This window comes from Hypanus sabinus, chromosome 10 (assembly GCF_030144855.1).
Source record: "Hypanus sabinus isolate sHypSab1 chromosome 10, sHypSab1.hap1, whole genome shotgun sequence".
Classification (NCBI taxonomy): Eukaryota; Metazoa; Chordata; class Chondrichthyes; order Myliobatiformes; family Dasyatidae; genus Hypanus; species Hypanus sabinus.
Window position 1 is genome coordinate 102,162,000 of NC_082715.1, and position 15,584 is coordinate 102,177,583.

At 40.2% G+C, this 15,584-nt stretch overlaps 1 protein-coding gene across 1 annotated transcript in view; it reads right to left on the reverse strand.

The window, feature by feature from the left end:
- mdn1 (midasin AAA ATPase 1) overlaps positions 1-15,584 on the reverse strand; it is a 164,187-nt gene that overhangs the window by 43,986 nt on the left and 104,617 nt on the right. Inside the window, exons 72-78 of the mRNA XM_059982421.1 lie at positions 14,895-14,968; positions 13,381-13,561; positions 11,707-11,866; positions 10,475-10,621; positions 1,965-2,091; positions 1,495-1,600; positions 750-865 (exon numbers count right to left, since the gene is read on the reverse strand). Coding sequence (XP_059838404.1) covers positions 750-865; positions 1,495-1,600; positions 1,965-2,091; positions 10,475-10,621; positions 11,707-11,866; positions 13,381-13,561; positions 14,895-14,968 — 911 coding nt within the window. The remainder of the gene's footprint in view (positions 1-749; positions 866-1,494; positions 1,601-1,964; positions 2,092-10,474; positions 10,622-11,706; positions 11,867-13,380; positions 13,562-14,894; positions 14,969-15,584) is intronic.

The following is a 15,584-nucleotide window of genomic DNA, read 5'->3' on the forward strand; positions in this document are numbered from 1 at the left end:
TCATCTAAATCACTGATATATAAAGTGAAAACAAGTGGTCACAATACTGACCCCTGCAGAACACCACTAATCACCGGCAGCCAATCAGAAAAGGCCCCCCTTTTATTCCCACTCTTCTCCACCTGCTAGTCAGCCAATCTTCTATCCATGCTAGTATCTTTCCTATAATACCACGGGTTTTCATCTTGCTAAGCAGCTTGGCGTGTGGCACCTTGTCAACGGCCTTCAGAAATTACAGGTAAAATCCACTGATTCTTCTTTGTCTAGACTACCTATTATTTCTTCAAAGAATTCCAACATATCTGTCAGGCAAGATTTCCCCTTATGGAAACCATGTTGACTTTGGCCTGTTTTATCATGTACCTCCAAGTACCCTGAAACTTCATTCTTAATAATGGACTCTAGCATCTTTCCAACCACTGAAGTCAGATTAACTGGCCTGTAATATCCTTTCTTCTGCCTCCCTTCCTTCTTGAAGAGTGGAGTGATATTTGCAGTTTTCCAGTCCTTTGGAATCATTCCACAATCTAGTGATTCTTAAAAGATCATTACTAATGCCTCCACAATCTCTTCAGCTACCTCCTTCAAAACCCTGGGGTGTAGTCCATCTGGTCCAGGTGACTTATCTACCTCCAGACCTTTCAGGTTTCCAAGCACCTTATCCTTAGTAAGAACAACCACAGGAATTTTGTAGTCTATTTACATCAATAGAAACATATCATTTTACATGAGGAAGTCACGCAACATACCTCAAGCTGACCCACTGCTCAGTTAGTCTAGTAAGTCGCCTTCTTTGTTTGATCAGAAGTTTCAATAGGTGAGCAGTAAATCCTTGACAACGCTCAACTGTACCCAGGTTCAGTTCCTACAAAACCCAAACAGCCCAAAATATAAACCAAAATGAGAAATGGAACAGCAAAATCCAACTGATTTTAGTAAGGAGAAAGCCTAGATCATTAAGCATATTCCTCTATTCAAGTTAACCTGCCCTAGCCCTTTCAGTCTTTTTCTGATCTTGTTCTCAATGCAGCTTATACTGTGAACCAGTCTAATCCTTAGTAAACAGACAAGTTAATACTTATATCCAACTGTCAACATGCCAAAGTTATTTACCCCAAATCTCCAAAGTATTAAAACTTGAGTGTTCTCTATTAATTCTTATTGGGATTCTATTCACTACTGTTGCATTGCAAGTCCAATAGCACTAACAGTAGACTGCTGTATTTGATAGATACATCAAAACTATCTTCATTTACAGGTGCTACAACATAACAATACTTGTGTAGTTTAATAAATCACAGCAATAACATCAGCTTTTTTAATAGAAAACAATTGCATTAAATATGAAAATTAAAAGCTGGCATCCTGACAATTACGAAGACCTTTGTTTTCATACATCATACCACATCCCAAAGTTCCTCTCAACCACAAGCCAATAACAACATTGTTGAAATTCTAGAAATTCAGGCTCATATAATAAAGGATCATTATTACTTTCGTAGGAGTACGTAATGCTGTCTGGAGTGCAGCCCGTCGTGCAAGGGACTGATAGAAATACTTCTGACATCCGTACCATGTAGCAGCAACTTCCTGGAGCAGCCTGCAACATTAGCAAACATCAATTCAGAACATATCAAGCAGAAAACTATGAAAGAAATGAAACCTTTTTAATGAAAGTGAATCCCATATGTAATGAAGAGTTGTAATTTTGGGCAGAGGAAGAGACAGCAATAAAGCATTAACCATCACAACAACCCATCCTTCATACTCCCACCCATCTGCAGGGTTTGATAAATATACACTCCAAAAGCACACAGCAGCAGAATGACCATTAACAGCTCAGACAGCCTGTATCTAACCAGTGTATGACAATGCATCTGGTCAGGTGTCTCCCTCCCTACAATTGAGCATTGTTATTCGGCACTTTTTAAAATCAACTTCTCCTGAATGCATTGGTAACATACATGTTATCTAATTCATCGCTGCTTTCAACCATGTTTATTGCTGTTTTCACATCAAGTGGGCGCAGACATAGCATGTCCTGAAGATCTTTTGTTCGAGACCAAGCCAATCCTTTGCGGTAAGACAGACCTGTTAAAGAGAGCATACAAGATTAAATATGCTGCAGCTTGCTAACAAACCTCCACTTTACAACGCAAATTTCTGAAATAAGGAAGTTGATGAACAAGGAATGATGGCAGTGATATAAATTATTGGTTCTCCACAGTTGGACAGATTCTAATAGTGAGCATACTGTACCAAACAGGCAGTGAAGATCTTAATGTCAGTGAGAAAACAGAGATACTTTAAATAAGTGTTCTGAGATTAGCGAAATGTTTTGAACAAAACATAGCTTGTACATGACACTATTACATAGCTTGAAGTGTCAGAGTTCAAAATTCAATTCTGACATCATCTGTAAGGAGTCTCTACGCCATCCCCATGGACTGCGTGAAGTTCGTGCAGGTGCTCTGTTTCCACACACAGTCCATAGACTTAACAGTTTGTAAGTAAACTGGTCATTGTCAATTACCCACGATTAGGCTAGGGTAAAAATCAAGGATTTCTGGGTTGCATAGCTCGAATGAATGTATCAATGAATAATTAAATATAAAGTTACTTTTGATCAGGAAATCATATTAATGACATTTAACAGCTAACTCTGTAAATGAACCTTGAAAACCTGGTTAGACCATGTATAATGATCAGCAACTCCATTCATTTCATTTGGGAGCAGCGGCTTAAAGAGACAGTCAGGTCAAATTCATGCTTGGAAACGGGTTGCTTGGCCAACTACATCCACTGCTACCAGGAGTCACTCATCCACGCTAAGCTAATACCATCTTGCAGCACTTTGCCCATTGCTATCAATGCCTAGGCTATTCAAATGTTTGATAAGACGTTTCTTAAATGCTCCCAGTTATTTTCCTTCCAGAACTCTTTCCAACAGTGCATTCCAAGCACTAACCACTGTCTAGGTTAAGCAGGTCCCCCCTAATATCCCCTCCACATCTCTCACCTCTTCGGCCAGCCCAAATCTGTCCTTTCACATTAATGATCTCTGAAGAGGAAAAGATTCCTGCCATCCAACGTATCGACATGCCTCAGCTTTATGTATTTCAATCACATCACCCCTCCATGAAAAACAAACCTACACTCTGCAGTCTCTTCTCATAACCAAAACTCTCCGTGCCAAGCATGATGAATCTCCTCTGCATCTTCTTCAGTGCCTTCCCATCTTTCTATAGTATGATAAATAGAGCTGCATGTCGTACTCTGGTTGAGGTCTGACCAAACTTTTACAATGGTGGAACTTAACCTCTCTGCTTTTGTATTCCAGTGTCCTCAATGTCAAGGCCAGCTTTCTGCATGCCTTTTTTTTAAAACTACTTGCAATGCTACCTTCAAGGATATTCTGTTTCCTCAAGACTCCCTACGACCTCACCATTCATGGTAAGACCATGACATGCAGGCTATTTAAAGAGCAAACACGAGGAAATCTGCAGATGCTGGAAATTCAAACAACAACATGCACAAAATGCTGGTTGAACACAGCAGGCCAGGCAGCATCTGTAAGGAGAAACGCTGTTGACGTTTCGGGCCGAGACCCTTTGACAGCGCTTCTCCTTATAAATGCTGCCTGGCCTGCTGTGTTCCACCAGCATTTTGTGCATGCAGGCTATTTGACCCATTTAATCATTCAATGGGCTGATTTGCTGATTTAACATCGTAACCCCATTCTCTAGCCTTTTCCAATGACCACTGATGCCTTACTAATCAAAAAACTATTAATCTCTGCTTTAAATGCAACCAATGATTTGGCCTCCACAGCTACCTTTGGCAATGAATCCTAGAGATTCACCATTCCCTGACTAAAGAAATTCCACTTTATCTCTGCTCCAAAAGAACATTCTTCTATTCTGAGGCTGTGCCCTCTGGTTCTAGACTCTTCCACTATTGCAAACATTCTCTCCACATTCATTCTAGCTAGGTCTTTCAACATTTGGTAGTTTTTAAAATGAGAACCACACTCTTTCTTCTAAACTTCTTTAAGTACATGCCTAGAGCCATCAAATGATTGTCATACATTAACTCTTTCATTCCCTGGATCTTTATTGCAAATCTCCTCTGGATCCCCTCCAATGTCAGCATATGCTTTTTTTGGATATGGGTCTTAAACTACTCACAATACTCCAAATGTGGCCAGACCAACACCTTAGAAAGCATCATAATTATATCTCTGCTTTAATATTCCAGTCCTTTTGAAATGAATACCAACATGCACTGGGACTCCCAGGTCCCTTTGCACCTCTGATTTCTGAATTCACTCCCTGTTTAAAAAAAGTCTGTGCCTTTATTCTTTCTACCAAAGTGCACAACCAGACACTTCCCAACACTGTATTCCATCTGCCGTTTCTTTGCCCATTCTCCTAATCTATCCAAATACTTCTGCAGGCTCCCTGCTTCCTCAACACTACCTCCTCCTCCACTTACCTTTGTATCATCTGCAAACTTGGCCACAGTCAAAGCCAAGATGCATCATTAGTACTCCCAAAATGCATCCCATCACGTTAAACTCCAGTTGTCAGTCCATTACCACTTACACAATGATTTCACCCTATAGCCTAAAACTACATTCCACACTGTCCACAACTCTAACAATCCACCCACAAACTTACTGATCATTCCTCCTGCAACCACACCTAAATCATTCACATATAGTATTACTAACAGCAAAGGGTACGAATCTGATGCCTTAATGTTAATCTTATAGACAAACTTCTACCATCACATCTCCTATTACCAAACCAATTTTGGATGCAACGCTCTGGATCCCATTAATCTTTTAGACAATAGACAATAGGTGCAGAAGTAGACCATTCGGCCCCTCGAGTCTGCACCGCCATTCTGAGATTATGGCTGATCATTCACTATCAATACCCAGTCCCTGCCTTGTCCCCATATCCCTTGATGCCCCTATCCATCAGATATCTATCTAGCACCTTCTTGAAAGCATCCAGAGAATTGGCCTCCACCCGTCTTCCGAGGCAGTGCATTCCACACCTCCACAACTCTCTGGGAGAAGAAGCTCTTCCTCAACTCTGTTTTAAATAACTGACCTCTTATTCTCAATCCATGCCCTCTGGTACTGGACTCTCCCAACATCTGGAACATATTTCCTGCCTCAATCCTATCAAATCCTTTAATTATCTTAAATGTTTCAATCAGATCCCCTCTCAATCTCCTCAATTCCAGAGTGTACAAGCCCAATCTCTCCAATCTCTCTGCGTAAGACAGCCCTGCCATCCCAGGAATCAACCTAGTGAATCTACGCTGCACTTCCTCAATTGCCAGAATGTCCTTCCTTAAACCTGGAGACCAAAACCGTACACAATATTCCAGGTGTGGTCTCACCAGGGCCCTGTACAAATGCAAAAGGACATCCTTGCTCTTGTACTCAATTCCCCTTGTAACGAAGGCCAACATTCCATTTGCCCTCTTCACTGCCTGTTGCACTTGCTCATTCACCTTCATTGACTGGTGAACTAGGACTCCTAGGTCTCTTTGCATTTCTCCCTTACCTAACTCTACACCATTCAGACAATACTCTGCCCTCTTGTTCCTGCTTCCAAAGTGGATAACTTCACATTTATTCACATTAAATGACATCTGCCAAGTATCTGCCCACTCACCAGGGCTATCCAAGTCTCCCTGTATTCTCCTAACGTCCTCTTCGCATGTCACACTGCCACCCAGTTTAGTATCGTCAGCAAACTTGCTGATATAGTTTTCAATGCCCTCATCTAAATCGTTGACATAAATCGTAAAGAGCTGTGGTCCCAATACAGAGCCCTGTGGTACCTCACTAGTCACCTCCAGCCAGTCCGAGAAACACCCATTCACTGCTACCCTTTGCTTTCTATCTGCCAACCAGTTTTCTATCCATGTTGAAACCCTGCCCCCAGTGCCATGAGCTCTGATTTTACTCACCAATCTCCTATGTGGCACCTTATCGAATGCCTTCTGAAAATCTAGGTACACGACATCCACTGGCTTACCCTCGTCTAACATCCTTGTTACACCCTCAAAAAACTCCAATAAATTAGTCAAGCATGATTTGCCCTTGGTAAATCCATGCTGGCTCGGCCTAATCCTATTTCTGCCATCAAGATGTGCCACTATTTCGTCCTTAATAATGGACTCAAGCATCTTCCCCACGAATGACTTTAGGCTAACAGGGCGATAGTTCTCTGTTTTCTCCTTCCCTCCCTTTTTGAAAAGTGGGATAACATTAGCCACTCTCCAATCTTCAGGAACTGATCCTGAATCTAAGGAACATTGGAAAATGATTACCAATGCATCCGCAATTTTCTGAGCCACCTCTTTTAGAACCCTCGGATGCAGACCATCTGGACCCGGGGATTTATTAGCCTTCAGTCCTAACAGTCTACTCATCACAGTTTCTTTCCTAATGTCAATCTGTCTCAATTCTTCTGATATCTTATGACCCTGGCCCATCCATACATCTGGGAGATTGCTTGTGTCCTCCCTGGTGAAGACAGATCTAAAGTACGCATTAAATTCTGTTGCCATTTCCCTGTTTCCCATAACAATTTCTCCCAATTCATTCTTCAAGGGGCCAACATTGTTCTTAACTATCTTCTTTCTCTTCACATAGCTAAAAAAGCTTTTGCTATCCCCTTTTATATTCCTGGCTAGACTGAGCTCATACCTGGTTTTTTCTCTCCATATTGCTTTTTTAGTTAAGATCTGCTGTTCCTTAAAACTTTCCCAATCATCTGTATTCCCACTCATCTTAGCCCTGTCATACTTCTTTTTCTTTAATGCTATACAATCTCTGACTTCCTTTGTCAACCACTGTGGCCCCTTCCCCCTCTTTGAAGCCTTCCTTCTCATTGGAATGAACTGCGTTTGCATCTTTTGTATTATGCCCAAGAATATCTGCCACTGCTGATCCACTGTCTTTCCTGCCAGGGCATCCGCCCATTTAACTTTGGCCAGCTCTTCCCTCATGGCTCCGTAGTCTCCTTTATTTAATTGCAACACTGACACCTCTGATCTGCCCTTATCCCTCTCAAATTGTAGATAAAAACTTATCATGTTATGATCACTACTTCCTAATGGCTCCTTTACTTCAAGATCACTTATCAATTCCTGTTCATTACACATCACCAAGTCCAAAACAGCCTCGTTCCTGGTTGGCTCAAGCACAAGCTGTTCCAAAAATACATCCCTTAGACACTCCACAAACTCCCTATCCTGGGGTCCAGCACCTACCTGATTCTCCCAGTTCACCTGCATGTTGAAATCTCCCATAACGACTGCATTACCTTTAGCACATGCCAATGTTAACTCCCTACTCAACTTGTACCCAATATCCACGCTGCTGTTTGGGGGCCTGTACACAACACCCATTAGGGTCTTTTTACCCTTACTGTTCCTCAGCTCAATTCACACAGACTCTACTTCCCCTGTTCCCAAGTCATCTCTTGCTAAGGACTGAATCTCATTCCTCACCCCCTCTTCCCATATTTCTGTCTCTACGATAGCATGTATACCCTGGTACACTCAATTCCCAGGCCTGATCCCCTTGCAGCCATGTCTCCGTTATCCCAACAATATCGTAGTTCCCCATTTTCATCTGAGCTTCAAGCTCATCTGTCTTATTTCTGACACTACGCGCATTCAAGTATAGAATTCTGAGCCCATTCCTCCTCTCTTTGCTTAAAACACTGTCTACGTACCTAACCCAGCTCCTTGAACTTCCATTGGGCTAATTGCACCCTGAATTTTGATGACCTTCTCAAGATCACCCAAACCTTCTACACATTTAACCCCATGCTCCTTCTGAACAACCCTCTGGATCTGGATCCCTGCCCCCTGCACATCTAGTTTAAACCCCCCCGAGCAGCACTGGCAAACACTTCTGCAAGAATGTTAGTGCCCCTCCGGTTCAGATGTAGACCATCCCTTCGAAACAGATCCCAATGTCCCTGGAACAAAGACCAATTATCCAAAAACCTGAACCCTTCCTTCCTGCACCATGCTCTAAAATCTTTTAGGCTGATCTCTCAAGTTGCTCAAAGACCTTACTAGGTTCAAGTAAAACCACACTACCTACAACATTTAGAGGTTTTATTATCTCCTCAAAAATTCAATCAGATTGTCCATCTACGATCTGCCCTTGACAAAGCCAGGCTGGTTACCTCTGATTAGTTTTTGCCTTTTCAAATAATAATTAAAACAGTCCTTGGAACTTTTTTCTGTAATTTTCCTGGCTGTCAACATGCTGGGCCCAATATATTGATGCAACTTGATTCTGATTCTATTGATGTTAAGCTGACAAATTTATAATTTCCAGGCTTTTCCTGCTGTCCTTTTTTGAAAAGGGGAGCCACGTTTGCCATCCTCCAGTCATCTAGTAGCTCACAATTTAAAAATCTTAGCCAGAGCTCCCAAAAGTGGGGGCGAAAACTTCGTTGCTCTAAAGTAATTTACTTTTTGTTCAGCCAAGTTATTCACAGTTCAATTTTTAATTGGCATAAATATTTGTGAATATCTGTCGGGAGGTTTTTGCTAAAGTAACTGCTCAGGGCCACTTGCTGCTCCTGGAAGTTCAAGGCTGCTTTTCTGCTGTTATCTTCTCTAAAATAGCTTGATGCTGCATCCGTATTTCAGTTATTCTATTCCTTTAACACAGCAGTATTCATTAATGTGATTGATTCCATCAGATGTAATTTATTCAGCTGGCAGGGGATGTTAGCTGTGGTTGCTGGCCATGCAGGAATTTTAAGTCTGCTAAACAACTAAATGGAAGAAGTCAAAGACAGTGGAAGTAGACAAAATAAATGCCTTCATTGACACCACGTGGTGGAAGGAATGGACTTTGAGAGACTGTTTTTACCCCACCATTTTGTGAACTATTCTGTGAACCACTGTTCTTGCTCAGGGGTAGCTGAATCAGAGTAAATGGAGGTGATCATAAAGACTCTACCAACCACCAACCTGCTGCAGACTGACGAAACAGCAGTCTGTATCTCAAGTACCCCGAGCATACTATCTGACTTAAACTGGTTTAAAGTGGTCTGAGAAAAGAAAGGGAATGGTATCAGAGGCAAGTCCATATTTGGAACAACAATGAGATAATGCTACCTTGTAGCCTTGGGCCAGAGCCAAAAAAAAGTCAACACTGTCTAGTCAAACAACACACACAAAATGCTGGTGGAACACAGCAGGCCAGGCAGCATCTATAAGGAGAAGCACTATCCACGTTTCGGGCTGAGACCCATCGTCAGAACTAACTGAAAGGAAAGATAGTAAGAGATTTGAAAGTAGTGGGGAGGGGGGAATGCGAAATGATAGGAGAAGACCGGAGGGGGTGGGATGAAGCTAAGAGCTGGAAAGGTGATTGGCGAAAGTGATACAGAGCTGGAGAAGGGAAAGGATCATGGGCCATCTCCCAGAGGCCACACATTTTAATTCTACGCCCCATTCCCATTCTGATATGTCTATCCATGGCCTCCTCTACTGTCAAAATGAATCCAAACTCAGGTTGAACAACACCTTATATACCGGCTGGGTAGACTCCAACCTGATGGCATGAACATTGACTTCACTAACTTCCGTTAATGCCCTTCCTCTCCTTCTTACCCCATCCGGGACATATTTAGTTGTTTGCCTGTTCTCCATCTCCCTCTGGTTCTTCCCCCACCTCCATTCTTTCTCCTGAGGCCTCCTGTCCCATGACCCTTTCCCTTCTCCAGCTCTGTATCACTTTTGCCAATCACCTTTCCAGCTCTTAGTTTCATCCCACCCCCTCTGGTCTTCTCCTACCATTTCGCATTTCCCCCTCCCCCCCACTGCTTTCAAAACTCTTACTATCTTTCCTTTCAGTTAGTCCTGACGAAGGGTCCCGGCCCGAAAAGTCAGCAGTGTTTCTCCTTATAGATGCTGCCTGGCCTGCTGCATTCCACCAGCATTTTGTGTGTGTTGTTTGAATTTCCAGCATCTGCAGATTTCCTCGTGTTTACTGTCTAGTCAAGTTCAAACCAATAGAAGTAAAGCATAATGGTGCAGAAAAGAAAGAATAATAGTAAAATAGTCTTTGCTGTGGAGCAGCAGGAACTCCAGAAACTATTCTGTGAAAGACCCCTTCCCAAGGCAGGGAGAAGGATCAATTGTTTGGCCAACAGGAGATCCCTATTCGAGTGTATTGAGTTGGAAAGTGAGTACTGGTACAAAAGAAGCAATAGAATTCAGGAACCTAAGTCATTGGTCAGAAACTATCATTTACATGAATATGTGTGCTCATATAATACAGAGAGATTTTGAATTAGTTAACATCTGTTTTATGTTACCCAAGTTAGTTGACAGAAGTAAACATTTTCAAGTTAAAAGATACCAAAGCAAAATTCAGGAGCCTTTGTTCCTTGACATGGTACATTATACTCACCGATCTCAGCAAGATGCTTGAAGAGGTCTGCCAATGCCCTTTGCTTCTGCATCAAAATATGTTTGACTTCTGATTTCTGTACATCCTTATCAGCATTCTGATCAACCACAAGAGCCTGGAGATCTTGTGCTCCAGTGATAACATCACCTACATTGATTAGGAGAGACTAATCAATTTTTGGAAAGTCTCGATAGTCAACAAGAACATCTTTGATTATTCCATTCTCACCAATGAAATATATTTACTACCAAGGGAAAAGTATTTCTGAAAACAGTCCATGATCATGGCAGCAATATTATGTGCCTAATATCTTCTTTTGACCCACCAGCAAAGTGAAATACAATTGTACACAAGTAACCCATACAACTAAAAACAGGAAATACAAATCCCTCTGTGGCATCAGGGGAGACATTAAGAGCAGATAATGACTCTGCTCCATGAATATTTTTCTAATCACCCAACTAACATTAAAAGTGATCCTTAAATTTCTCTTCCAAGTTGACCAGTCTGTTGAATGAAGGCAATATGCGCACATTTAGTTTTACTTCAGTTATTTGGTACCTGCAGCATTTTGTTCCTCCAGCCACACCACCCTCCCCCACTCAGTATACTTACAAGTTATATGGAATAAAAATGGCCTATTAGGCCCAAATGCCAGCATTAATGCCCTTTCTGGTATTTTCACATCTAAATTTATCAGCGTAACACTTCTTCATATAGTTACCCAGCAGCCCCTTAATTCATCTATACACTTCACCTCCAGTTCATCTCCTGCGGTGGCCAGTCCCACATTTTCATGGATGAAAATTATTTTTCATAGTGTATATGACCAAGAATTTATAAGCCATAACCTTAAGTCAGTCCAGAGATTAATTCATGAAAGGTGACAATTCAAGGATTGTCCACAAAATACCAGACAAGGGATCCTGTAGTTCAAAGTCTACCTCCAGTTCTCTTTCAAATCTTTCCATCTCTTGGTGCTCAAGGAATGCTCAACGAGTCTCTGCAAATAATCTTTTTTTCTAAGTCGGTTGTTCATCACCCAATTTGTTTGTAACCTTGTGCTCCAACTCAGTCTTGGTACAACAATAACCAATAATCTTAGCAGAACTGAACTTTCAGCAATTACTATTTAAGCTATCGGACATTTCATTTAGATCTAAATTCAGATTACAGTTGACAGGTGCCTGCTAATACAAGGGCTGGGAATGCTAAGTTTCATCTTTTGATACCTGCAAACTGATCCAGACTTTCCACCAATCTTGGAAGGGAACTTTTCATCACCAGCTTCAAACACAGTTTTCTCATCCTTTTACATAGTACTGGCAGATGAGTCTGAAGAGAATTCGCATCTTTATAAAGAATGCTTTTTCCCAAGTTAGGAAAAATTGCCTGAAATGTTATTCAATAGTGTTAGAAATCAAGAAAGTGTACAACCAAGTTAAAGTCAAAAGGCAAACACCACTGCATCAGTTACAACATCTTGCTTTCCAAGTTCCCATAATATTCAACTGTAACTGGGTTGACAATCAGACAATTAAGTATTTAAAATAATGAAATAAGTTTATACTATCAAGAGCATGTTTTTTCCCCCTCACCAAAAATATTCTTACTCAAACAGTAATTATCAATTTTATTCCAAACTCTTTGAAACAAGATTATTTTAACATACATTAAGAATGAATATATTTTAATAAAACAGCTCACCTCTTTTGTACTAAGAAAAACTAATTAAACTACATTAATTCCATTTACTTTTGGCTAGAGCATTTCAGACACTTGCTTGAAGGGAAATGTATATAGCTTAACTGGAAATAACTTTGTGCAATGAAAGATGGAGAGACAGTAAACCTGGATTTGCAGTTGCGCTACTGTTAAGAATATGAGAACAGATATAGAGGGTCATCCACAATTGCCATGCAGTTTACTCATTTACTTCAACAGAACAAAAAACATTATAACAAAAGGTACTGAACAAATTGGCAAGCAAAGCTAACAAAGGGATGCATTAAAAACTACTTTTAAATACACTAAAGTTTGGAAATAGCAGGTAAAATACAAATTTCAATAACCTAAAGTTAATACAGCATTTTGGCAACATTTCAGATCAAATCAAGATGATAGTAGTTAACAATTTCTGAAGTCTGGGTAAGGATGAAGTTTAGATTAAGCAATAGTTTAAGAGGCAATGTACCCAGGAAGTACAGAGTGATACATCTAAAAGACAAACATTAAATTTTTTATTGCATTGTTCACGTCTCTTTCAGTATTGTATGGCCAATTTAGTACTTAACAGGCATTGCTACTGAACGTAAGAGACATGTGATATTCACATAGCAAGCCCCCATAAATGGATTAGGGTAATAATTATTTCTTCGTAACATTGGAGGCGCCTTTTGAGACACTTGTGTATAGTCGTTCCATGCGATCTTTTACAGTTACTTGATGCAAAAATAATTAAGATACTCAGATTATGATTAAATGATTAAGATAAGTCTGATCTAAAAAAGCTCCCAGTACTGCCTCAGCATTACACCTGATCTTCTGGTGGAGTGAAATTCAAATTCAGAATAAGCATTACCAGCTGAAATACAGCCAGTACTCAAAAGGAGCAAAGAAATAAATGAGACACCAAGTGAAAATCAGTTTGAAAATCAGTTTGAAACTGCATTAAACAAAAATTATATGTGCCCCATACAGATCCCAAACTATGAAAGGTTGGCATTAAGATTTCAGAACATAACATGGTTAATTCTACATTAGAAAGCTAAAAGAATTTATAAATAATGTTCATAGAATCTGTCAATCACAAACCAGTTTCAATAACTTAATTTGTTTCAATACTTATTGATCAACAGCTAATAGGTTAATTGTCTGCTAATGCTATAAAGTTACTTCTTATATACCTGTGTTGAATCCCATTTTTCTGTGAAAACTTTCCTTAGTGTACAATTTAGCTTTTCTATCTTGGTCCATTTTTGTTGGTCAACACTGCCCAAACTTCCAGTTCTTCCCAGCTCTGTTAATGCAGGACGGCATGGCTGTTGGAGAGCAGTTTCAAACTTCTTCATCAACTTAAACAATGTCCTATGAGCACATACAAAGTCAATGAGACATAAATCTGGAGTACTGTGTCAGTTCAGGAAAATGAACAACTTGCACAAAGTAATGACAGAACAGATAAAGTGCAGGTTCACATTAGGTTTAAGGAGTCACATCATGAGGACTGAAAAGCATAAATTTGCTGTTCTGCTTTTTGTTTAAGCAGTTGAGTGAAATCAGGAAAGGCTTTCCTCCCCTGAACATCCTGGTGATCAAAAATTCATATCCCTAAAACTAATAATTCAGAGCTATCTGAAGGCTTGAGTTGACTCGGAAACAATCACGTTAAGGATAGTGAAACAAATTCAGGTAATCAGGGTGAGCAGCTAAATGGATGAACCCTGTCCCTATGAACATAGTATAATACACTTCTAACTACTGTTAACATGCACTATTCTGCAGACCATCAAATATATCCATCCATTGCTGATTATTTTCCTAAATACAGCCAATAATATCTATCAATTCTTATATCAGCAAAGAGCTGAGGCTGCTGGTTAACAATAACCACAGAATTCAATCACATCCTGAGCAGTTATGCTCTCTGATAGGCCATGTTCAACTGCTGGCACAATGTGTTAAGGAACTCCAACACTACAGCAGAAATTATATAAATGGATATATGCCATTGCTGAGATAAGCTGGGCACTCACTTGTTTACCTGCAAAATAAAACACTGTCAAAATGTATAATTTACTAGACAACGAACACAGAGCATAGAAATAAGTTATTTTGGATCAGTTAGCCTAGGTTGCCATTTGGGTTGAGATTCTCCGATCTTGGCAATCCATTTGCAAATAGCTCCTCGTATGGTGATGAAACATTTGCAAATGCATTGTCAAGATCAGACAACTCAACTCAACCATCAACCATCTGAGCTACACGTTTTCCAAGTTATTTCCTGGTTATTATTGATAGCTTACATATTCCACTCACCCATTTTCACTTAACCCTACTAAAACTGCATTTCAACTCTGATTTCCCTAGTAAATTGCATCCCCCAAGATGCATCAACAGCACTCATCTCAATTACATCATGCAATAGCAAGCTATAAATTGTACCAAGTAAAAGAGAAACTTCTTGACCCATATTTCAGCTTAAGAAATAACTGCAAAATCTACATTGGATGAAGGACTGCAGCAAAACCACACACTTTATTATCAACAAAAATGGCATGCTTTTACTTCCCAGAAACATTTAAAGGGTGCATTTAGAACAAGTGTTTTTGAATAATCAGCTCTTGATAGGTTTTCTACATTGTTCTGTGGAAGTCCCAATTAACATTTTCTTTTAAAACCCTCCCACAGCCTTAATTACCTGTGTGCTTTCTCCACTGACTGCTTTACAGCCCAGTAACTGACATCATTCCATCTGCAAATTCTAATGTAGTCCTGGAGACAAAATGATCAAGTTAGAAGGGAAATTCGGGGCAAAACAATACATCAGTACAATACTTCTAAACCCAAAGGTAAAACCATTTTGCAGCACTACCTACAAAGAGATGTATGATTGATACAGGACACTCCATCTCAAAGGAAAAAAATTCTGCCCTAAAACTCAGACAGACTGATACCTGCTCAATTGGCGTCCTGAATCAAACACTGGTTCAGGACACCAAATATTCCTGCAAAACCAGAGATCTTGTGGGATGGGCTGTGAATTAACAGGATAACTACAACCCTGTAAAAAAGAGACAACAACCTGGCCTAACTTGGCTAGAAACCCTGTATGGCAACTGGGAACACAATACAAAGGACCATATTGGACATCAACACAGACAGGTCTCTCGCTGATATAAACTTAAATTTCAGAATGTTTTTATTTGAATATAAAGAGCTGGTACAGGCACAATTGACTGCAAGAGTCTTTGAATTACAGTCCATGCCCTAACTCTTGTCCAAAATGGACTATTAGTAGCCAAGAACAGGGCTCCCAAAAACTTTAAGAATAACCATTTTCATATCCAAAATTTGAGTATCCCAAATAATGCCAGGCAATAATACACCC